The sequence below is a fragment of the Panicum hallii genome, chromosome 2 (assembly GCF_002211085.1).
Source record: "Panicum hallii strain FIL2 chromosome 2, PHallii_v3.1, whole genome shotgun sequence".
NCBI lineage: Eukaryota > Viridiplantae > Streptophyta > Magnoliopsida > Poales > Poaceae > Panicum > Panicum hallii.
The window spans coordinates 3,171,957-3,195,764 of NC_038043.1; the positions used below are offsets into that span (position 1 = coordinate 3,171,957).

At 45.6% G+C, this 23,808-nt stretch overlaps 2 protein-coding genes, 1 long non-coding RNA gene and 1 pseudogene across 4 annotated transcripts; all 4 read left to right on the forward strand.

Moving 5' to 3' along the window:
• The first annotated feature begins 4,824 nt into the window (after window positions 1-4,824).
• On the forward strand, window positions 4,825-6,214 carry LOC112880122. Its single transcript, XM_025944614.1, has 2 exons — window positions 4,825-5,652; window positions 5,705-6,214. The coding sequence occupies exons 1-2, from the start codon at window positions 4,825-4,827 to the stop codon at window positions 6,212-6,214; spliced, it is 1,338 nt and encodes a 445-aa protein (XP_025800399.1).
• A 2,564-nt stretch (window positions 6,215-8,778) lies between these two features.
• On the forward strand, window positions 8,779-11,710 carry LOC112882820. Of its 2 annotated transcripts, none has more exons than XR_003226715.1 (6): window positions 8,779-9,037; window positions 9,736-9,933; window positions 10,532-10,679; window positions 10,757-10,827; window positions 10,903-11,031; window positions 11,126-11,710. It is a non-coding gene; the product is annotated as an uncharacterized LOC112882820 (long non-coding RNA). The 2 variants fall into 2 exon arrangements; XR_003226714.1 differs by having other exon boundaries at window positions 9,745-9,933.
• Window positions 11,711-18,026: 6,316 nt separating this feature from the next.
• On the forward strand, window positions 18,027-19,041 carry LOC112879419 (zinc finger BED domain-containing protein RICESLEEPER 1-like). Its single transcript, XM_025943664.1, has 2 exons — window positions 18,027-18,794; window positions 18,878-19,041. Exons 1-2 carry the CDS (start codon window positions 18,051-18,053, stop codon window positions 18,884-18,886), a joined length of 753 nt encoding a protein of 250 aa, XP_025799449.1. The 5' UTR covers window positions 18,027-18,050; the 3' UTR covers window positions 18,887-19,041.
• Window positions 19,042-20,185: 1,144 nt separating this feature from the next.
• LOC112880125 lies at window positions 20,186-21,914 on the forward strand (annotated as a pseudogene).
• Window positions 21,915-23,808: the final 1,894 nt, after the last annotated feature.

Below are 23,808 nucleotides of genomic sequence, written 5' to 3' on the forward strand. Positions count from 1 at the left end.
AAAAGGGGTGCCAGTTGGGAATAATTCGGAAAATAGGTGCCTCCCGCCCGTTGAACGGGCGGGAGGCGTGGGGCCGGGGACATCCCGCCCATCCATCGGGCGGGATGTTCCAAAAAATGTTTCCATGCCCCTCCCGAGGGCCTCTTCGCGAATAAGAAACTTTCTTATTCGTGAAGAGGTCCCTGAGGCAGGCATCCCGCCCGGCCAGAGGGCGGGAGGCATCCCGCCCGGCCAGTGGGCGGGATGTTCCCTGTTTATTTTTTTATTATTTTTTGTTGGAATTTATGATTTACAAACTATTTGAAATTCAAACTTTTTTCTAATACAATATTTATTCGCCATACTCTTTTATACACATATAAAATTTTAATTCAATTTTACGAAGAAGATTGCTGTATGTAAAACTCGTATGAAGATGGTTGAACGATAACGTTTTGCAACGTAGAATCCAAATATTACGATAGTACGATACATCAACCAATTAAAAAGAAAATAGTATCATACAAAAATAGTTTAAATATGAAAAGTCCACCGAATGAGGAGTATCTACCCCGCCTGTCCCGGACCTCGCGCTCTCTTGGTCCTCCCCCCTTAGTCCTAGCCCGTCGGCGTATGTGGTCCTCCGAGTACGTAAATGCATCTGGAGCACGGTGAGGACGAGGCGGAGGAGGTGCAGGCGTGAAAGGGTCATCCTGGGACTGTGCACCTGGAGCGTCATACGTCTGGGAGGGACCAATGATGTCAGGCTCGGCGCCGCCGCCCACCAACTCCGACTAAGTGGCGGAGCCGCCCTCCCAGTCGTCCCAGTCCGGCACACCGAATGGACCACCGTATGCAGGAGCTCCCGTCGATCATGCATGCTGAGTATAGCCCTGAGAGTATGGTGCAGCTGGTGCAGCTAGCATCGAACCCGACGGGAGAGACGTTCCTGGAGCATAGGCGCCAAACGTCTGAGGCTCCATTCTTGCAGAAGGAGGTCCCATTGCCGTCGAGTGCATGACTATAAAAACAAACGAAATTAGTCGTGTAAATCAAAGATGATCGAAATGGCAATTATAAAGGACTTACAGCTTGAACTAGCGGCAGTACCGCTGGACGCTGCGTGCGGTGCTGCAGAGGTCGACGGGCCAGCTGTGTACACGTGGGCGGACGCATGAGATGAACTGGAGGTCCCCACGTCGTCTCTGCCGCGACACGTAAGTGCACGTAACGCTCGCGTCAAGTTGTCTTGAATCTTACGCAAGCTGTCCTTGTACTGTGCCTCCGGCACACGTACTCCACGTTCAAGCAACGTGATCTGAGATGAAGCTTCGACCTCCGCGAAGTTGATCAGATCGATCTGCATATGTAATGGGAAGCAGAGTAATATTGTTATCGATCTTTTGTAAAAAAAAGATTTAATAATTCAAGATGCGAAAGACGTACCGCGCCACGCTGTGCCTGATCACGGTATGAGGGATACGTGTCCGAGATGGTCGGCTGGTGCTGATACTCCGCGTCATCAATACGTGAAAGAGTGACGTACGGATGCGTGCGAGGGAGGTACCAGCGGAGGTATGCGCGGTATGACGCCTCCGTGTGTGGCTGCGGCTCGTCCCACACATGGTCACGTGCGTGAAGCCACCCTTCTACGTACTGTTGCAGCTTGACGACCCAGTTGACCTCGTTGGCATGATATCCCCTGCGCGAATATCTGTTGCAAACATTTGAAAGACAACGTTACTTTATGATAACGATTACATAATTAATACAAAACGAGTTATCACAAACTTACTCGTGTACGTTGCGCGGCACGGCCTGGAACGCTCGAGGTAGGAGAGGGAAGTGCTGTCGTCACCCAAACTGCCTCATCACTCGCTCGACGCAGTACGGCTCGACGAGAATATCGAACACTAGGTTCGCCTTTGTGAGCCAGTACTCCTCGTCACGCGTGCAGAGGGAAGACAACCCGTGCGGCGCACGTGTCTGGATAGCCGTAGCGGTTACGGGGTCCAGATGACATCGTGTGGCCGCATCCGATCAAATTCGGACACGAACTGCGAGTATGCTTTCCGGACCTGCCGATGTGCCCAGCTCATCTGCAAAATTACGAAACTGCATCGGTACTTTGCATATACAGAATCGTACAACATTAAATTAAAGAGCTTACCCGTCGATCGGTCCAAAGCGAACCCATCGTGGGGCTATCCTCGTCCCACATCCCATACATCTCGGGCGGATAAGGCTCCTCGCTGATTTGGGGGCGTGCTATGGCGAATCGCTCGTATGACCATAGCTGCAGCAGAAGTGGGCAGCCTATGATGACGGCGGTCCTCTCCGTCTTCAAACAGGCCTGGCAAAGGCCTCGGTACGTGGCAGCAAGCACTGTCGATCCCCAGCTCCACCCAGGTACCTGGCCCGGCTCGGCATCTGCAATCGCGCGCGCGTATTGCATGAGCACCTTGTCCACATAATTGCCGGTAGAGTTGCAGAAAAGAGTCCACCCGAACAACCACAACAGATATGCCTCCAGGCATCGCGACACCTCATACTGCCCAGCCAGAGGGTGCAGATCCTGAGCCTGAAATATATTTGAGCCTGAAATATATTTGTTCAGCTCTTAGAGGTAGTCACATATGATTCAATTAAATTAATTAAAAAATAATTGGACGTACCCTAAATTGTATTACCCAACTCTTGGCGGGCCGGGCAAATCAGGTACGTTCACAACAAGTGGCGGGTTCGCTGGAGCGAACCGCTCCTGAAGCTCCGCCCTCCAGAAAAGTGGCACGGCAACCGGGCCAACAGCTTCACCCGTAATGGGAAGCGCGAGCAGATACGACACGTCCTGCAACGTGGGGGTCATCTCCCCGCCCGGCAAGTGGAACGTGTGCGTCTCCGGACGCCACCTGTCCGCCAACGCCGCAAGTAGAGAGCGGTCCAGCTGCATCCGCTTCTTGGCGCCACCGTCTTGGCCGTCGCCGGCCTGAAGCATACATGCGAGTGGCAGCAAACCAGCCTCACGTAACCTGTATATTTTGAATTGTTGTTACAAATGTCGTACAAGCTATACATTAGTTCCGTAAAAAAAATACAAACTATCACCTGTCAAGCCAGCGGTCGTCCAGGTGCAACAAATCCTTTGCTACACGAGGGCGCAACTCGTGAAGCTCCTGCCCCTCCACCGCTGCCAGGTACGATCTGTGCCGTTCGTCGGCGTTCGCGTCAAGGAGCTCCGGTGTCTGCACCATATCTACATGAAAAATATAAGTACCGTAACACATATTCGTACAAACAATTGAAAATACTAAAAACTATTCGAAATATAACTACCCTAACAAATATTCCTAAAAACTATTGAAAATACAAAAAACTATTCAAAATATAACAACCGTAAAAAATATATCTAAAAACTATTGAATTACTAAAAACTATTGAATTACTAAAACTATTGAATTACTAAAAACTATTCAAAATATAACTACCCTAAGAAATATTCCTAAAAACTATTAAAAATACTAAAAACTATTCAAAATATAACTACCCTAAGAAATATTCCTAAAAACTATTGAAAATACTAAAAACTATTCAAAATATAACTACCCTAAGAAATATATCTAAAAACTATTGAATTACTAAAAACTATTCAAAATATAACTACCCTAAGAAATATTCCTAAAAACTTTTGAAAATACTAAGAACTATTCAAAACACAACTACCCTAAGAAATGTATATAAAAACTATTAAAATTACTAAAAACTATTCAAAATATAACTACCCTAACAAATATTTCTAAAAGCTATTGAAAATACTGAAAACTATTCAAAATATAACTACCCTAACAAATATATCTGAAAACTAATAAAACTATAAAAACTATTCAAAATATAACTACCCTAAGAAATATATCTGCAAACTATTGAAAATATTAAGAACTATTTAAACTAGAACTACCCTAACAAATATTTCTAAAAAATAAATATTTCTAAAAGCTATTGAAAATACTGAAAACTATTCTACGTATAACTATCCTAACAAATATTCGTAAAAATAATTGATAATTATACGACTATAACGAGAATATACCTCCAAACTGACGTGTCGACAGGGCTTCGCCGCTTCCTCTCCTCTTCTCTCTTCCTCTCCTTCCTCTCTTTTTTTTGTTGATTTTTCTGAATATTATGAGAATTAGGGGTGGGTGGGGGGCTTAAATAGTGGGGGGGGGGGGGGGGGGGGGGAGGGACGTCCCGCCCGTTGGGAGGGCGGGATGCCCCTCGGGGGAACGTCCTGCCCGTTGGTCCGGCGGGATGCCGCGTCAGGGGCCTCTTCGCGAATAAGAAAAGTTTTCTTTCGCGATGAGGCCCCTCCCCAGGGGCCTATTCGCTTTATTTCGACCCCCCGCCCGTTGGATGGGCGGGATGTGGCCTCATCGGGCGGGAGGCACCTATTTTTCAAATTCTTCCAAACGTACACCTCTTTTTCGAATTTAAATTTTTTTAACCTTTTTTTTAAAAAAGTCTAGAGCTTGAGGGGCTCTCGCGGCGAGGGGCATCAACCATGGGCCATGGCCCATTTTTCTAGACGGCCAGACCCAGCGGCAGCGGTGGTTTCGAGACTCGGACTCGGACTCGGACTCGTCTGGGACGCGGTGGCGGAGGCCATCGGACTCCGGCTTGGAGCCGGAGCTGCTGCGGGAGTCGGAGTGGAAAGGCGCCGCCTATTTCTGCGAGATGGCCGCCCGGGCATCTCTCTTGGCATCCTTCGATCCCCGCTCGCCGTAGTCAAGGTTGTGTTTTTCCATTTGGATTTTCGGATCGGATCTTCGAGTGTCGCCTATGGGCCGGATGGCTAGCAGGCGGCGGCCTCGGCCGGCGGAGGCAGTGGACTCTGCAGCCCCTCCCGGCGGGCACAGCACCAAGCGTCTCCGCGCCGCCGCCGCCGCGGCCTCCTCGCCCTGGCCGTCGATGCCCGAGGACCTGGGGTCGCGCATCGCGGAGCGCGTGCTCGCCGGAGACCTGCTCGACTACGTCCGCTTCCGCGCCGTGTGCCCCGGCTGGCGCTCCTGCACCGCGGACCCGCACGGCCGCGGCGTGTCCGACCCCCGCTTCCACCCGCGCGGGTGGACGATGCTCCCTGAGGGCCATGGCCTGCACCCGGGCCACGCCAGGCTCCGCGCCCGCGTCCGCTTCTTCAACCGCGGCACGGGCGCCTTCGTGGGCGCCCACCTCCCGCTGCTCGCGGACCACTGCGTCCTCGACTCCCCCGAGGGCCTCCTCCTCCTGCAGCGCGACGCGGACTCCGCCGTCCGCCTCCTCCACCCCTTCACCGGCGACGTCTGCGAGCTCCCGCCGCTGACGTCCCTCATCCCGCAGCTCGACCGCCTCACGGGCCACCGGCCGCGGCTCGACGCCGACGAGCACAAGGTGCAGTCTTTCGGCAGGGTCTCCGCGGCCGTCGCCGTCGCCCCGACGACCGGCACGGTCACGGTCGTGCTCGCGCACGAGCACATCTGTCGGTTCGCCCACGCGTCCCCCGGGGACAGGAGGTGGGAGCTCACGGCCTGGAGCACGGACCGCGTGGCCAGAACCCTGGGGTTCCATGGCAGCCTGTACCTGGCCTGCTGGGGCCACGAGGAGTCAAGCATCATGCGCCTAGACCCACCACTGCTCGAGGTTGAGGACGATGGCTCGTCATCCTCTTCCTCATGCACTTCCACCACCGCAGGTGATCGCCACGCTTCCATCCAAGCTGATGATCCTGCCGCAGCTAGTGGAGTGCGACTCGGAGATCCTGGTGGTCGGCAGCACCGACGTGTCCTGTTCGCGCCTTGTGGTTGTCAGGCTTGCCGACCTCCTGCTTGGGGAGCCAGCCGCTGCGCCACTGACGAGCATCGGCGACAACTGCCTCTTCGGCATGCGTAGCCTGGCCGTCTCCTCCAAGGGGCTGCCTTCCGTCTCCGGGAACTCCATCGTTCTCTGCGACAGCATAGAAGAAGATCGCCTAATGCAGTACAGCCTCAGCAGTGGCACCTTGTCGCCGGCGTGCGACGGGGACATCGTCGAGAGCCCACCGCCCAGCCCTCACAGCATTGTCCACCACCTCGTCACCTGCTGCTACCGCTATTTTTGGAACAAAGGGCTGATCTACTGCTCCAGGACGAAGCCTTCATGGGGGAAGAAACGAATGTGGCGGCTGGGTTTTGAGCCCTCGAGGATCGTAGGTGCCACTGGCTGATTCAGTTGCTTGCTTCAAGCAATAGCAGAAGTGCTTGGTTGCTCTACTATTTATAACTGAATGAAGTGAATGCCCATAACAATTAACAATGTGTCTATTGTGTCCACAGAGCATCTGTTTTTCTGCTTTTACCAAATAAAAAAAGTTATGTGCTACCCTATCTTGCATTTTGTTTAGTTTTCAGCTCTTTTAGCAATACTGACAGGAGCTCTGGCAAATAACAATACCTGCAGGCACTTTATTTTGGCCCCGACTTACTGACTTGTTTCCTCAGCAAATGTGAGTAAGCATAAATTAAGTAAGGCAAGAGTTTCCCAGATGCTTGCACCTACTGGAGTCTCTGCAATCTCTTGGGTTATGATCTCAATTGCATAACTCTAGTCAGTGCCGCCTGCTGGAATGGTACAATTGATAGATGATTGGCGGCGGTGTTGCTGTCGCTGAGAAGGGAAGAAGGTGCTCGCCAAGGTGCAGACTGCAGAGGACCTAGATTCTGAATCGTCGATTTGATTTTGTTTTGCAGCATCACTCGTGGCATGGCCCTAATTCAGAGTTTTGGTGTCCGGTTGTAACTTAATTACGCTGCAGCTTACCAGGGAATAACAACCATGTTTTGCATCTTATACAATTTTGTACACCGGCAGTTGATTCCAGTTGCTAGTATAGAAATTGATGAACTGCCACGAGTAATGGGTTATATACTTGATTAATGACCACAAACTGGCTTTTGTTATTGCTGGTGCTTGTACTTGATGAACTGCCTCGTTCTCATCTAGAACAACTTTTTGAGGATACCCGATCCGAACCACCCCCATCTATATGTGGGATGGTGAGGGAGGCGCGACGGCGCTCACGGCGGCGTTGGCACTTGGCAGCAGGCCGCGAAGCCACGCCGGCGTGCGTGAATTGTAATTTTTGGCACGCGTCAGAGACCGCCGAGACGAAGGCCGGCCGGGAGCTCGTCCGGGTCCAGGGCGTCCAGCGCGCGCTGGCCTCTCGAGATCAATCGGCGGGCCGCCATGGCCTCGGCGTCCCGGGTAAGAGAGCTTGAAGAGGCAGCAGTTGACGCGCTGCTTTAGCGGCTCGCGCCGCGTTGCCTTGGCCATGGCCATGGCCTGCGTGGGAAGCCGATCGAGCACTGCGAGCATCGCCCGCGTGGTAGCCGAGCAAGCAGCAGGCCACTCCTTTCGCTCTTCCCTTGTTCCCTCACCATGGTAGAGCTTAGTTTCATTTGCATTCGGATCGGCGAGTATCGCCTGGGTTTGGGCACGCCTAGTCGGCGGCGGCCTCGGCCGGCGGAGCCGCGGAGGCAGTGGACTACTGTCCAGCCAATCCCTCCAAGCAAGATCTATCGCCTGGTGCAGTACAACCTCGGCGACGACACCTTGTCGCTGGCGTGCGATCGGAGACATCGTCCAGAGCCCCACGCCCAGTCCACACAGCATTGTGACATTGTCCGATCCACCACCTCGCCACCTGCTGCGACCGCTACTTCTGGAACAAATTCAAGTGCTGATATATTTGCTCTTTGCTCCAGATAATCAAAAGCCTACATGGGGGCCGAAAGGCAACTGACGGCTGGGGGCTTGAGCTCTCATCAGTCTCTAGTTGCTTGAAGCAGGAACACAAGTGCTTAGTTGCTGCTATTTAGAAAGTCGTGGTCTGTTCAGGAACGAAGGAAATTGACATGTTGATTCAGTTTGCTTCCGATGTACTGTGCTGTGTTTGTGTAGTTCTTTTCACCAAAGGAAACAAAATATTGGGTCCATTCTCCATTGTGCTTGTTGCCTAGGACAATGTTATATGTGACACATCTGTCTTGTTGTAGATATTATTGATCTTTTATGCTGTGTAATTGTATTTCATAGCGAACAGATCTCTAACTAATTTGATTAGATGGTCCTAGTAGCACTCCTCATATCCTGCCGGCATCGGCACCCACCTGACCACCTTCGGCCTCCCGCTGCTCGCGGACCACTTCGTCTTTATTTCGAATCCCCCGAGAGCCGTCTCCTCCTGCAGCGCGCCGGGAACGTCCGGGCCGCGGCTACTTAAGGACTCTGGCTCATCCTCTTCTTCAGCATGCGTAGTTGGTGGTCTTCAGGGATCAGGGGCTGCCTTCCATCTCTGGTCTCCGGACTCCGGAAACTCCATCATAGAAGGTCGCCTGATGCAGTACAGTCTCAGCAATGACACCTTGTCGCTGATATTGCGACAGCGACGACATTATCGAGAGCCCCCGTCCAGTCCACATAGCATTGTCCACCGCCTCATCACTTGCTGTTACCCCTATTTCTGTAACAAAGGACTGGTTTGTTGCAGCTGAACAAATCCTACATAGGGGATTGGGGAAGAAATGCCCGTGGCCGTTGGGGGTTTGAGCTCTCAAGGATGGTTTATGATCACAGCAGTCGATTTTTTGGTCCATTGGATCCAAGATCAACGGCTGCTATCAACTCCTCCCACCTCCTCATCTTCTTCCCCACACAGGCACCCATCCGCCTTATCTATTCATCGCTCCTGCCCCCACACCCCCCCCCACACACACCCCCCCCCCCCCCCCGCCCCCGCCTTCCACCGCAGCCCTCCGCCGTCCTCCACCGCATGAATCCTCCTTCCGTCCCTCGTTGTCGTCTTCATCAAGTTCAGCGAGCTCCCCCGCCTCCCGCTACCACGGCCGGCGCTAATTCGTCGGCTCCTACGCCCCCGCTGCCTCCACCGCCCACCGGGGGTCTCCCACCGCCCGGCTCCGGCGGCGTCCCCGCCGCCTCCGCTCCCCGCCGTCTCTCCCACCGCGGATCCCTCTGGACCCGCAGGTCACAGGTACCTCCAACCCCAACCCCGAACCCTAACCTTAACCTGCCGGAGTTCTCACCGGAGCTGAAGATGATGCTGTTGTGGCATTCAATCTTCTTTGGCCAGCAAATTCGAGTGTGGGAGAGCGGAAAAATGCTCGAGCATGACATAGCTTTCCCTTAAAAAGAAATCTGCACTGCTCAAACCTTAGTACCCTAAAAGTGAACAGTCTTTGATCAACGCCGAGCCCGCCCATTAAGGGGGAGCGACCTCGTTCCAAAAATATAATTGTTTTTGCAATCATCTACATTAATTAATCTTGGTGTTTCTCACAAGAAATATTGGCCTGCCCTGTACGAGCTATTCTTTTTAACTTACAGATTTTACAGTAGAATGCCTCTCTACAATCAATGATGTAAGCACCTGTAGAGTTCCTCTAAAAAATAGAACACCAGTAAGCTTTAATTTCCATTGGAGAGGATCTTAAATTTGTCACAGATTCTTATCAATTATAAAGTTTTGTATACTCTTAATTAAAATTTTCCCGCAAGAAATAAAAAGAATTTACCTTTGTGTTGAATAGCGCCTACCTAACGTATGTAATTTTAACTAGTACAAAACTATCCGTAGCATCATTAATCCTGAAACTGACTGTTTATTTTCATTCTTTGCTTGACTTTGCGCTAGCGAATTGAGATGCTTTCTTACTAAATCAAATTGTTAAGGGAATACAGAGATGAGCGGTCAACAGTGGAACGGGCCCGGCGAACATGGCTTCGTTGACCTTCTGCAAATACTCGATTCCATTGGCGATCTGGATAGATTCCTTACAAGAAAGGAATCACTTTGCATACTCAGGAATCCGGTACTTTTTGCTCAAGATGGTCATGTCCTAGACGCCATAGATGATCGAAACAGGCCAGGTACTATTTTTTTTCCCTAATTTTCTTGTTTGCTTTCAATCATGTGCTGCTGTTTCTGCATGAATTCTTGATTGGGCATATCAATGTCAAGGAACTAGGCCATCTTTTACTGCTCCAACATCTAACATATGTTTCAGCTGCTCTACAGTATTGCAGTTTCTGTTTCTACATGAAATCTTGATTGGTCGTGTCAATGTCTTGAACTAGGATATCTTTTACTGTTCCTCAGCATCTAACATATCAGAAGTTTCCAATTTGTCAGACTCCTTGTAGTTCTTAGGTTTTAGCTACCTTTCTATTAAGGTAATTTTAGCTTTAAAAAATAAATAAATCCCCTAATCTGCATAGTAGTGTGGAGAGTGAATTCTCTGCCCCTCAATATTTTATTTCTCTTAGGACTCCAATGGAATTTTATCTATCAACAAAGTAATTCAAAGAGGGCATCTCTGAACAAGGGACAAAATGTTGCTATTAATAGCATTATGAGTACTCTTGAATGATATGTTTGCTACTTTGTGTCTGCTGATCTGCTGATTAAGTTTTGATAAGATGGAGCATTGGAGCACCATGTGCTGACGTTTTAACTTTTGATGTGCAGACTACGAGTTTCTGGTAGTAGATAGACCTACGCTTATGCAGATGAATCTGAACGCTGGAATAGTTGGCGATGACAAGCTGCCTGGTTACTAACGTGACCTAAATGCATTGGCCCAACCGCCCAAGAGAGGCGAATCTCTACTTTGAAGGTGCATCTCGTTAAACAACTACATCTTAACTTAAACTCTTATATTTAGACATTAATTTGTTTTCCATTCATCAATAGGTCAATGAGAATACCTTCCTCAGGCGACATGAGATTAGTGGGAAGAGACTATTGAGGAGGAGAATTTCTCTGTAAGCATCTTTGGTATCTGTTTTTATTTAATCGTACCATTTGGTTTTTGGATGACATGTATTTGTTAATTTCAGTGGTAAAGATGATGGTCCTTTTGATGATGAGGCACAAGTAACAAGTATAATACCAAATGCTTCCAAGGATGAAGAAATCTATGAAGGCTGCAATTTTGGCAAGAAGGGCAGAACACGGCCACTTTTTAGGTAAGTCGGTTTCAGCTACTTTTATGGTCTCTCTGAGTACATTTCTGGTGACTTCTAGCTACAATACTCACTAGAGTTTGAATATTTCTACTAGATGCCACTTGACGGAAAATGAGGTTACTGATGCTGCAGCTAAATGATTCTACTTTTCCTTTACAAGCATGGGCTTCAAGCGATTGCCACCTTGTAACATGGTTACGTACGTCCAATGATATACAGCTTAACTGATAACGTCCTCTCTCACTCTGGGTGAAAAACATATCCAATATGTTCATAGCTACTGCCTGTGGTAACTAACGATGCTACTGCATATAGAAATGTTGATGGGTGATACTGCTGGATGCTGATTGAAATGTTGTGGTTTTGTGCCAAGAGAGGTTCTCAAGGATGCTGGCCTTTTATGCGATTGGCTATTCTTGATGAACGTGATGAAATGCATGTGATGCATGGATATAGTCATACAGGGTTGGTGACTCAGGTGTATTGCTTTTGTTCTGTTAATGGTATTGCAGGGGGATTAGGAGATAAGTTGTTTGTATATACGGTGTGATTGTGCATACTCAAGTCGCTTTTGGCGTGTGTTTCCATCTGGTTTGGCCTTCTTTGGAAGCAGCTGGGAGTTGTAGTTGTGTTAATGAGTTTTCTTTTTTCAATCTGTTGATAATCTTATTTTGGTGAACGAGTTATCCCTGAAATGGGATACTTGCTTGAATGACAGTAGCCTGAATGAATTGATTTATCAATTCTTGCTTCTGTTCAGATAAAGGCTCCTGAATTGCTTCCTAGCCGTTGGATTAAATCTTGCCCTTCTCTGATGTTGATCACCTTCTTTCACATTTGATTTATATTGTTGTTACAAAAATATTGTGTGGTATGGATTATGTTTTCCTGTTTTTAGCTGGCATTCTCGGACTGTTACCTCATAGCCCATTCCAGATTTGTTGGATGAACATCCCAATAGGGGGTTCTAAGTAACTTGACCTTGTTTTTCGTGCTTTTCAAGACATGTTGGTTGGTTGGTTTCCTATTGGTGAGAACTTTCGAGCAGGTTTGTTGCTCCAGGTGCTGTGGGGCGCTATTTGTTTGAGTTCTGTGTTCTTGAATCCAATTTTAGCTGCTCCAGTTTGTCTTGCCTCTCTGTATTTGGATTTGGTTTCTGCAAATTGAGGTCAAAAGATACACCTTAAAGTGATTTGTTTGTGTTCTCGGATCAGTATGGGACAATGTTTGGTTTGTTAAGAGGTCACAACAGTTCTTTGGACATTGCAGCTTTGGTAAATAAGGATCAAATCCATCTTTAGTTGATTATTACACTTTTTTTGATCAAAGGTTTGAGCAAGCCTAGTCATTTGTGTATACATGTTCTTCACCCGTTTCTGTTCCTGTCATTTCTGTCCAGTTTCTACTTGACATCTTGATTGGATACATCAATGTGAAGGAACTAGGCATCGTTTACTGCTCATACCATCTAACTAATCAGAAGTTTTCAAGTTGTAGACTTATGGATTTGGGAACGTCTCACAGTTCTTAGGTTAACTGGTTTTGCTATGTTTGTTAATGTAATTTTAGCTAACATCTTGTAATAGTTTGGAGAGTGAATCCTTTCCTGCCAATATTTTATTTGTATATGAACTCATTTTCTCAGGATTCCTTCAAATTTTGTCTGTCAGCAAAGTAGTTTAGGGAGGGCATCTCGGGAACAGGGGACAAGTTGTTCCTACTAATGGCATCATTGTTCATGTTGGAGGGCTTAAATGGTCGACGCAACTAATTGGCAGTCTTCTGTTATTTACTGCGTTATAATGGCCTGATCATGGATGTACATTGTGCTATGTTTGTGTGTCAGTAATTGGTTTAATTGTGAGTAATTTTCTTGTATGCCATTGAAAAAGCTTCAAACCCTTCAGGGCACTGCTTTTGTTGGAATGACTGACTCTCACCGTGTGCTGTGGCTGAGGACCTTCCTTTCCAAGCACTACTACATGTGAGGTTGTTATGCCTGCTGGTTGATCCATGTTTTGTGCAGCGAGGCTGAACAGTTGCTGTGGTACTCTTTTGTGGAGTGAGGTGTTGTGGTGCTGGTTGTGGAGAAGTCAAGTTGGGACTCCTATAACCTGCATAGATTAGCTGATGTTTGTTCATGGGTCAGCGGAGGTGTGGCATTGCCTCTCCATCTTTAGAAACTTGCTAATCTATCAGTGGAGGTGGACGGTGAGCCCCTCTGAAAACTATGCATCACAAACTTGCTGGTGCCTGTGGATCAATCAGCTTACTTATGACTGATTCCACTGTTTTAGAGTTTGTCACTTTGCTGTTATATTTGATACATTTGTATGTTTGCACCTCATTCATCAAGTTACTTGTGCTGCTTTATGTTGATATGGAAAACACCAGCAAATTGCTTTATGTTGGTACCATTTTGATCACAGGCTAGTGTTTTCTCTACTTTGTTTAAATCTCATATATACTTTTCTGAAATTTAGGACAACCATAAAATGGTATGTTTAAATCTCATATATACTTTTCTCATATATACTTTTTGGTGTGTGTAATCATCCTATTATATACGTACATTCAGCTCTACGACAGGGGTTACCATTGTTGTGATTATATACTTCTCAGATTTGTTTGTCCTGCATCGCGTCGCAAACACCAAGCCTCTAGATCAGCACGGCGACGGACGTGTACACGGTTTTGAAGACTCCGAAAGAAATGCTGGGCGCAGCAGCTAGCCAAAGGTGTGATCTACGCACGAATATACAACTGTGCCAAGGCTCGTCAAATAGAAGAATTACGTAGGGCAGTGGTGGTACCCAAGCTCTTTATTAACAAGCTTACCCCAAGCTTAGTAGAGGCAAGATAAATTGCCCATGAGCCTATGGGGATGCAAAACTTTGTTGAGGACTCGAGGTATATATAGCATAAACACTAGAAAAAGCCATTAGAGGTTTACATATGTATTGTTTAGATTTTGGACTTGTTTTGAGCAAAATAGTTCTAAAAATCCAACGCACCTTTGCATCAACTCAAAACTCCTAGTGTACAGCATACTACTCCCTCCGTCCTATAATATAAGGACATCCTAACATTTTATGACAGGTTAAGGAGATGAGGAAATAACGTATGTACGATATTTAATGTCTTGTTTGGTTATTATTTTTCTGATTTTATGGCTAGCTAAGAATAATTAGTTTTCAAAACACCCTAGAATGCCTTATATTTAGGTACAAATTTTCAACCCTTCAAAATCTTATATTTCAGAATGGAGGGATCGGGGTAGGTCATAAGGATACTCATAAGATCTCAATTATTGATCTACGACTATCGTCTCACATGTAAATGTCTTTTTCATTAATAGTACCTTTCACTATAGCTTTTAGGAAAAAGAGTACAGATTCTGCAAGGTCTCTGCAATTGCTATTATGTGAATATGTATGAAACACAAAAATAAAGAGAGGACATATCGATTTTTTTTTTCTCTTTGTGGAACAGCAATTTGAGTGCTCAGAATATATATAGCTCCACCCCTCGTGAAAACTTGAGCATGGGCTGGACTTTTTGCTTCCCGTAGTACCCATATCGTTACGTCTTTCGTGCTGGTCGGAACTTACCTGACAAGGAATTCGCTACCTTAGGACCACCATTTGCCAAGGTTTTTCGGCCGGCTTCCCTGTCATGAGTGCACCAACTTCCTTGACCTTCCGGCACTAGGCCCATACATGGTCTTACGACTTTGCACAGACCTGTGTTTTTGGTAAATAGTCGTCCGGGTCACTGCGACCCCCTTTTGCGAGGGGGCACCCCTTCTCCCAAAGTTATAGGGCTATTTTCCCGAGTTTCTTACAGAGAGTTGTCTCGTGCCCCTAGGTATTTTCTACCTACCCACCCATGTCGGTTTCGGGTAGTGTCTCGTGGAGGAAGAGGACCCTTTCCTGTGGAATTGGACAAAGCTGCATTCCTGAATCTCAAATGACATTTCCGTTCCTTTCATCCGGAACAAAGTGCCTTCCCTCGTCTCGTCAGTGTCGTCGCTTGTTCAGGTTCCAGCTGCGTTGCTGGCAAGGTCGTACATCTACCTCTGGTGCTAGCTAGCTATGGAGGGTGCTACCTTAGCTTTACCATTTACCACGGCCGTTGCACTCGTCGATCTGTCCCTGCTCTACTTCGCGAACCAATTTTGAAGCTCCAAATAGGTGACTAGTGGGGATGAAAAATATCCTCAAAAATTCTCGGCGAGACTCATGGAGAAAAAGAATACATATGTAACAAATTATGAACAATTGTGAAATAAAATCTTATACACCTGCAAAGTTTGTGTACCAGGAACAATTAGAATATGAACTCATTTGAAAAACACACATGGACCAAATCATGAACATTCATGTAATAAAATTTTATAATAAGGAAAAAAATTTGTACACAAGAAACAGCTAATATGTGAACTCAAGGAAATAGAAAACATATCCATAGAACAAATCATGAACCCTTGTGCAAAATTTTATAGAACCGGAATAAAAAATTTGTACACTAGGAACCATTAGTATACAAACTCATAGAGAAAATATACACATAAAACTAATTATGAGCACTCATAGAACAAAATGTTATTATACACACATAACAAAAGTTGTACATTACGGAACATGAAATGAGCATTCCAGAGAATGATAGAACAATCTAATTTGTTTTATAATGGGAAAAATCCAAAATAAATCATGGAAAATCTCAGGAATACAAAACAAAGTAGAAGATACGAACTTGAAATAAAAAATAAAATAGAATATTAATAGGAAACAATGAAATTTAGAACATAATAAAGAAAATAGAGAAATGAGTATAAATAGTAGATAGATAAAAAAAAGAAAGGAAAAAGCTAGTTTGTGTAATCAATCTTGCTATATGGTCTAAGTTTTGTTGTTAACGGACCAAAAAATTGTACCTGCTCTAAGCAAACATCTGCAAAACTAATTGGACTGAGGTAGTGGGCCTCTGCAGCGCTAGCTTTTGTTGGCCACTGCACGCTGGCTGATGTGTTAGGCCTTTTATCGGGCTGGCCGCGCTAGATAGCTACTGTCTTTTACTTGATCACAATTGGGAGGTGCGGGCATCTCCTACGACTATAGATGTACATTTGGGCCGGGCTATACGGGCTGGCACGAAGCACGACGATTTTGGCCCGGTCCAGGCACGGCACGGCCCGACTGTAAACGGGCCCGGGCTGGCACGGGCCCGGTCATTGGGCCGTTCTTGGGCCGGCAGCTGAGCACGATGGGCGGCACGGCACGGCCCGTGTAACTAGCGGCCCGCTGAAGTCCGTGGGCAGCACGGTCCGAATAATGGCACGGCCCGAAAAAAAACGGCCCGTATAGAGCCCGTATATATATACCCGAGTCCCCGTCTCCCGACCTAACCCTAACCCCAACCCGTCCTCCCTCCCTCAGACCCTCAGTCCCTCTCCCTCTCGTGGCGGCCCCCTCCCCCGCGCGGCCGCGCCCTGCGGCCTTCTCCGCCCGGCGGGCGGCGGCCCCCTCCCCCGCGCCGCCGCGCCCTGCGGCCTGCTGCCCCCGGCGGGCGGCGGCCCCATCCCCCGCGCCCGGCGGCCTGCTGCCCCCGGCGGGCGGCGAGCCCTCCCCCGCGCCCGGCGGCCTGCTGCCCCCGGCGGGCGGCGAGCCCTCCCCCGCGCCCGGCGGCCTGCGGCCCCCGGCGGGCGGCGGCCCCCTCCCCCACGCCCGGCGGCGGCCTCGCAGGCTTAGCCCATGGAGACACCCCGGCCTCCCAATGGAAATGGGTTCCGGCCACCGCCGCGGTCGTCCCGTCGGTCTGCTGGAGAGGGTTCGATGACGGGTGAGAATGCAGAGTCTCTTGACCCGATCTCTATAGATTACGATTTTATGTTGCAGGGAAACAACGACGACGCTTGTGGTGGAGATGCCGATGGACGTGATGCCTTGTTCGGCTCTGATGTGGGTGGCTCTGCGACTCAAGCTCAAGGGGATGATGCAAATGCAACAGGGGATGCTGCAGCAGGAACACCAAGCACAGCAGCGAGCGCACCTGCTCAGAGTCAGAGCCAAAGGACTAGGGCTTGCACCTCTGTTTGTTGGAACGACTTCGAGCAGCTGTACAAGATGGTGGATGGTAAGCGACTCAGGTATGCTGCTAAGTGTAATTTCTGTAAGAAAGTCTTGACTGCTACATCTGGTGGTGGCACTGGTCACTTGTTACGGCATCAAAAGGCTTGTATTTCTAAGGCTGCTCGTACTGCTAAGACTCAATCTCAATCAGTACTTCAATTCAATTCTGATGGCTCTGTTCGTAATTGGGAATATAATGCTGATGTTGCTCGTATGGAACTATGTCGTTTAATTGCTAGATTAGATCTTCCACTTGGTATTGGTGCATATGATGCTTTTGTTCACTTTATTCAAACTGCTCATAATCCTAGATATGTATCTGTTTCTAGGCAAACCAGTACTAGAGACTTTGTTAAGCTTTTCAATCAGAGTCGTACTGTGCTTATGGAATGCTTTAAGTCCTGTTCTTCTATTGCTATAACTTCTGATATATGGAATGGTAATGCTAAGGAGGATTACCTTAGTGTAGTTGCTCATTATATCAATTCTGATTGGGAGCCAGAAAAAAGGTTGATAGGTTTGAAATTGATTGATGTTTCGCATTCTGGTGTCAATATTGCTGAGCGTATTAGTGTAGTGATTGATGAGTGGGGTTTAAATGATAAAATCTTTTCTTTTACACTTGATAATGCTTCTGCCAATACTTCTGCTATGGATTCTTTGACTCCAAAATTTTCTGGATATATTGGTTCTTTATTCTTGCATCAAAGATGTGCATGCCATATCATAAATCTGATAGTTAAGTCTGCTTTAAAGCGTTTTAAGCCTTATATTGATGCATTTAGAACTGCAATTTCATTTGTCAACTCATCTAACCAACGCATTGCTGCATACAAATCCTATTGTATTGCCATGGGGGTACGCCCTAGAAAGTTTGGTTTAGATATGGACATTAGATGGAATTCTACCTTTCTCATGCTTAAGCATCTTATCCCATACAGAAGTACTTTTTCTGTGTTTATTGATACTCACTACAAGCAGGTTACAGGTCAGACCTTACTAACAGACGATCACTGGTATGTTGCTGAAAAAATTTTACTATTCCTTGAGTTGTTCTATGATTCTACTGTTGAATTATCTGGAGTTTATTATCCCACTGCACCTCTTATGCTACATCATATTGGTAGTATTGCTAAGCATTTGAAAACTTATGAGAATGATGATTTGATTGGTCATGCAGTGATTCCTATGAAACAAAAGTTTTTTAAGTACTGGAAAAAAATACCCTTGCTGTACTCAATTGCCTTTATATTGGATCCTAGATGCAAGATGAGAGGTTTTAATAAAGTTTTAAACCTTCTTAGTCAATTTACTGATGTTGATTATTCCAATTACTATGATAATGTGCGTGCTGAGTTAACTAGAATTTTTTGCAAGTATGAAACAAAGTTTGGTGCAGTTCGTTTACAGCGACAAAGCCAACAAGCATCAAGTGTTACTGGAAAGAAGAGACTATTGTTTGAAATGATGTATGGTGATGGTTCTGAAGTCATTGAGCCATCAACCTCCACAGCGTTTGAATCTCAAGGTTCTGAGTTGGTAACGTACCTTGAAAGTGAGACGGTTCACCAATATGATGATGAATTCAACATTCTTAATTGGTGGCAAATTCACAAGCGTATATACCCGGTACTTTCTATCCTTGTTAAAGATGTTATGACTGTTCCTGTTTCTACCATTAGTTCCGAATCTACATTTAGTCTTGCTGGCAGGGTCATTGAGGAGCGGCGGCGACGTTTGACAAGTGATATGGTCGAGATTTTGTCTTGCTTGAAGGATTGGGAGCTTGGAGCAGCTAGGGCGCAACACAATTTGGTGGACTATGAAGTGGAGAATGCCTTCGAAAATCTGTACCTAGATGAGGATTGAAGAATGCCTAAGTGGGAATGAGTTGTTGCTGTACTCTTTTCCTTTCTAGGGTTTTCTCATGTAGTTGATATGAGTTTTTACTTAGAAAGGTTTTTAACGAGGCAGCAAAACGCTCGTACAACTCATAACCTCACAAAGGCATTGAACTTTCAGTATTTTGAGACTTTATTCTGTTCTTTCTATTGAGAATGTGTGAAGTTTGATTATACTGTTTGAAATTTGATTATATTTTGAATCATTGAATGTTCTGAAAATGAAACTTAACTGTAATATTGATGTGAAATTACTGAAGTTCTAATTTACGGGCTGAAATAAGGGCTCACGGGCTATTGGGCTGACGGGCTAGACGGGCCAAACGGGCTGGCCCGGCATGGTTATACCGGTGGCGTGCCGTGCCTTGGGCCGAGACCCTCGCCCATGGGCCGGCACGGCACGGCCCGAGGTCCTAATCGGGCCGTGCCGGGCTGAGAAAAAAAGGCCCGAACCCGGCCGGGCCTGGGCCGTGCCGTGCCGGGCCGGCCCGTTGGCCATCTATACCTACGACTATGGGGAGCAGAGTATCCGTGAAGATTTGTAGGCAAAACAAAAAAGAGGGTGCATCTACTTGCCAACATGGCAACATGCGTACACATATTTAAACAGGAATTCTCATGTAAAATTAACTTAGGCCCCGTTTAGATTGCAAGTTTTTGTAACTTTTGGAACTTTTTGATACTGTAGCACTTTCGTTTGTATTTGACAAATTTTATCTAATTATGGACTAACTAGGCTTAAAAGATTCGTCTCGTGATGTACAATTAAACTGTGCAATTAGTTATTTTTTTTACATACATTTACTGCTCCATGCATGTGTCCCAAAATTGATGTGACGGAGAGAGAGTGTAAAAATTTGGAATTTGGAAACGATCTAAACAAGACCTTATATGGGGGAGTATACGATAGACATTGAAAAAATCTGCAGCAATCTAACTGGTACTCTACCTTTACACGTAGGAAAAATTCCGAAGTCTTTGTTCGCTCTTCCAGTCCTGCAACGTCTTCTTCTGGTTGAGAATCAGCTAGTTGGCTCACTGGAAGACATTCCTGCTCCTTTATCCTCACCATTGAGGGCTATTCTTTTAAGAAATAATCAATTCACAGGCCCAATACCCAAATCATTTTTTCAGCTTACGAATCTTCGGGTTCTCGGTCTTGAATCAAATAAATTGACAGGCACAATAGAACTTGGCTCTATCTGGAGGTTGAGAAATCTCACCTATCTTAGCCTGAGTGACAATATGATATCGCTCATTGAAAAAGAAGGTGATACGATATTCTCTCATTCCCTTAAAATCCAGCACCTACACCTCGCAGCTTGCAACCTTACAAAATTTCCAGCATCATTAAAATATCTTGACACTATTCGAGGTCTCAACCTTTCGAATAACCAAATCGAAGGGGCCATACCAAGTTGGGTATGGGAGAACCACCTTTATATTTTGGTCCTCTCCCACAACATGTTTACTACATTAGAGAAGTCTCCTATTGTTCAGATGAAACATTTATATTTTCTTGATCTAAGTTTTAATAGACTTCAAGGAAGCATACCAGTACCATTAACTTCATCAGACCTGGCAATGTTTGATTGCTCAAATAATAACTTATCTTCCATTGAACCTAACTTTGGCATGTATCTTAGAAATGCCATCTACATAAATTTTTCAAAAAATAAAGTAAGGGGCCATATACCACTTTCAATTTGTAGTTTAAACAACCTTCAGATTATGGACTTAGCTTACAATTACTTTAGTGGACCAATTCCATCCTGTCTTATGGAAAAAGCTGACCTGATGAGCATATTGAAGTTAAGAGAAAACAAGTTACATGGCGTTCTACCTGAAAATATTAGAGAAGGATGTAAGCTTCAGACAATTGATTTGAATGGAAATCAAATTGAAGGTGCGCTACCTAGATCTCTAGAGAATTGCCAGGATTTAGAGGTTCTTGATGTTGGTAATAATCAGATTGTGGATTCATTTCCGTCATGGATGGGTACTCTTCCAAAGCTTTGAATTCTCGTGTTGAGATCTAACCAACTCCACGGCAGTATAAGGGACCTTCAGGATGGCTACCAACACTTCACAAGTTTACAGATAGTTGATTTGGCCTCCAACCATTTCTCTGGTGAGTTGCATTCAGAATGGTTTGAGAATTTGGGAGCAATAGATGATGAATAACAGCAACGATGTGGGGCAAATATTAGAGCATCATACAAATTCAACATGGAAAGGAGTCTATCAAGATACTGTTATTGTCACATTCAAAGATGCCGCTTTAAGTATCAACAAAATCCAAACTGCTTTCAAAGTAATTGATTTCTCAAACAACTCATTTGAGGGTTCCATTCCGGGTTCCATTGGAAGGCTTGTTTCACTTCATGGACTTGACATGTCGCACAGTAACTTCACAGGAAAAATTCCATCAGAACTCGGTAACTTAACGAGGCTGGAATCAATGGATCTCTCTTGCAACTCTCTCTCCGGAGAAATTCCACAGGAGTTTACCTCTCTAACTTCACTTTCATGGTCGAACCTTTCGTACAACAACTTGACAGGAAGAATACCACAGGGAAACCAATTCTTGTCATTTCCCAGCAGCTTGTTTGAAGGCAATGCTGGCCTATGTGGAATTCAGCTTTCTAAGCAATGTGACAATCCAGGTCCAGATTCAACCACCCGAAGCATATCGGCTCCAGAACCCAATACTTTGTGGCAGGACAGACTTGATGCCATCATTTTCTTCCTCTTTGATGGCTTGGGATTTGGCGTGGGTTTTGCATTGGTAATTATATTCAGATCCTTTTACCATATAGAACGATGGCTTGGCAAGCACATGTATTAGTACTTTAAGTTTTTAACATAAATAGTCATCGTGTGTGTTTGTGTTGCACTTGTTTGATGACACAGCTTAAATCCACTCAGCTGTAATAAGGTTGGTTCCTTAGTTCAGTCAACTTTATATATGATCCTGAAAGAGAGTTGTTATAAGTGAAAAATTATTTTTCCAACTCCACAACTCCAATGCTCTATTTCCAAGGCAGGATTTCAAAGAAGTTCATGTCGCTGGAGGATTTCTTTTCTTTTCTTTTTTTTTTACGAAACAGCTGGAGGATTAGGATTTGAAGGACGTGTCTAAGGGCTATGTCATCAAAATCAAGTGTTGCATTTGAAACTAAGGGAGTATTCAGTTCAAGTAATCAAGTTATTTCAATATGGCAGGCTGAGGACAATTTTCATTCCAGCTTTACATTCAAGAAACTTGTCAATCAAAGCTTTAAAAAAAGTTGTCAACAAAATATTATAGTCAACAAAAACTACCCTAATTGTGTTTCTACAAAGTAAAAGCTACCCGCCAATTGCATTGTATTACCCAATATCTTGTTCCAACATGATACTGGGTATTTCTTTGTTTATTCTGAATTTAGCTGACGACGAGATCCCCCAATTGAATGTACGCCGCACGGGCTAATCTGGAAAGAGAACTTGCCGAAACCAAGTGTTGCATTGAAGCCGAGGTCGCAGTAGTTGGCTCGTCCAAGAAGGGTGTTTCAGTAATTCGTGGTAACTAATTAGAAGTATTGTTATTCTCCCTAGAACCAACCAGCTATACGAATACTTCTCAGTCACCAACTCACCATGAGGCATACTGACACTATGCTTGTGCAGGAGTCTGAAGATCTGAGCAAATTAAGCTTTTAGAAATTCTTCCCGAGACACCAAATATACTGGTTTGGGTGAGATCCTAATCTCGAAGTTTTTCATGTGCAACCGAATAATTTTCGGTAGTCTTTTATTCCGAACAACACAGTCAGTAGTCACTTCTCACTGACAGCTAGCGTTGACTGACCCGATTGAGTGGTTTACTCATACTGTTGCGTACGCACCAGGGAATCCTCTCGATTGGCCAACTTAACTGCATGATAACGACGGAGGTAGGGTCGCCCGGTCGCACACGGCGGAGGTCCCGAGTCTTGACTCGTGCGAGTCCACGCACCACACATCTTTCGCAATCAATCACCAAACCTTCGTGAGCTTCCGCTCGAGTGCAACGCTGCAGCCCAACCGGAGATGGTAATGCAATCCAACTTGATCTTTATATATATTTAGCATATAATTAAATAAAATTAGAGTCTGATTCTTTTAGGGCTCGGCCCTTAAATTATCTAAACTAAAATTTAGAATCTTTTACCACCCTCTGCCCAACTCTGGAGATGATGCCTACCTGTATCACGTACGGTGCAGTGAGGTCGACTACTGAGTACCCTTTTCATCCTGTAATCCATCTGTTCCTTTATTTTTTTACCATTTCAAGTTTCAGTTAAGTATTACTCTCCCAGCCTACAAAAGATGGTGTTTTGAACAAGATTCCAATAAACCCATTGAAAAATCTAACTATTAATAACTTTTGGAATATTTAGTTTGATAATTTAATCAATCATATATAAAGATTTATCTTAAAATTACTTTAAAATATATTATTTTCTTTGTTATACAATATAATTCATTAGATGTTGCTAATTTACGGCGGCCGTATTATAACCGTTGATACGGCCGTCTTTTTTTATATAGAGCAAACCAGCATGGGGCAAACACACTAGATATCTACATGCATGAGAGGGATGGAGAGAGAAAAGAAAAAGGACGGATGATATCAATACGTGCATGCGTATGTGAGAAGAAGAAAGAGAACGGATATGCATGCGCATGCACACAATTTCAAACACAGAAAAGATCAT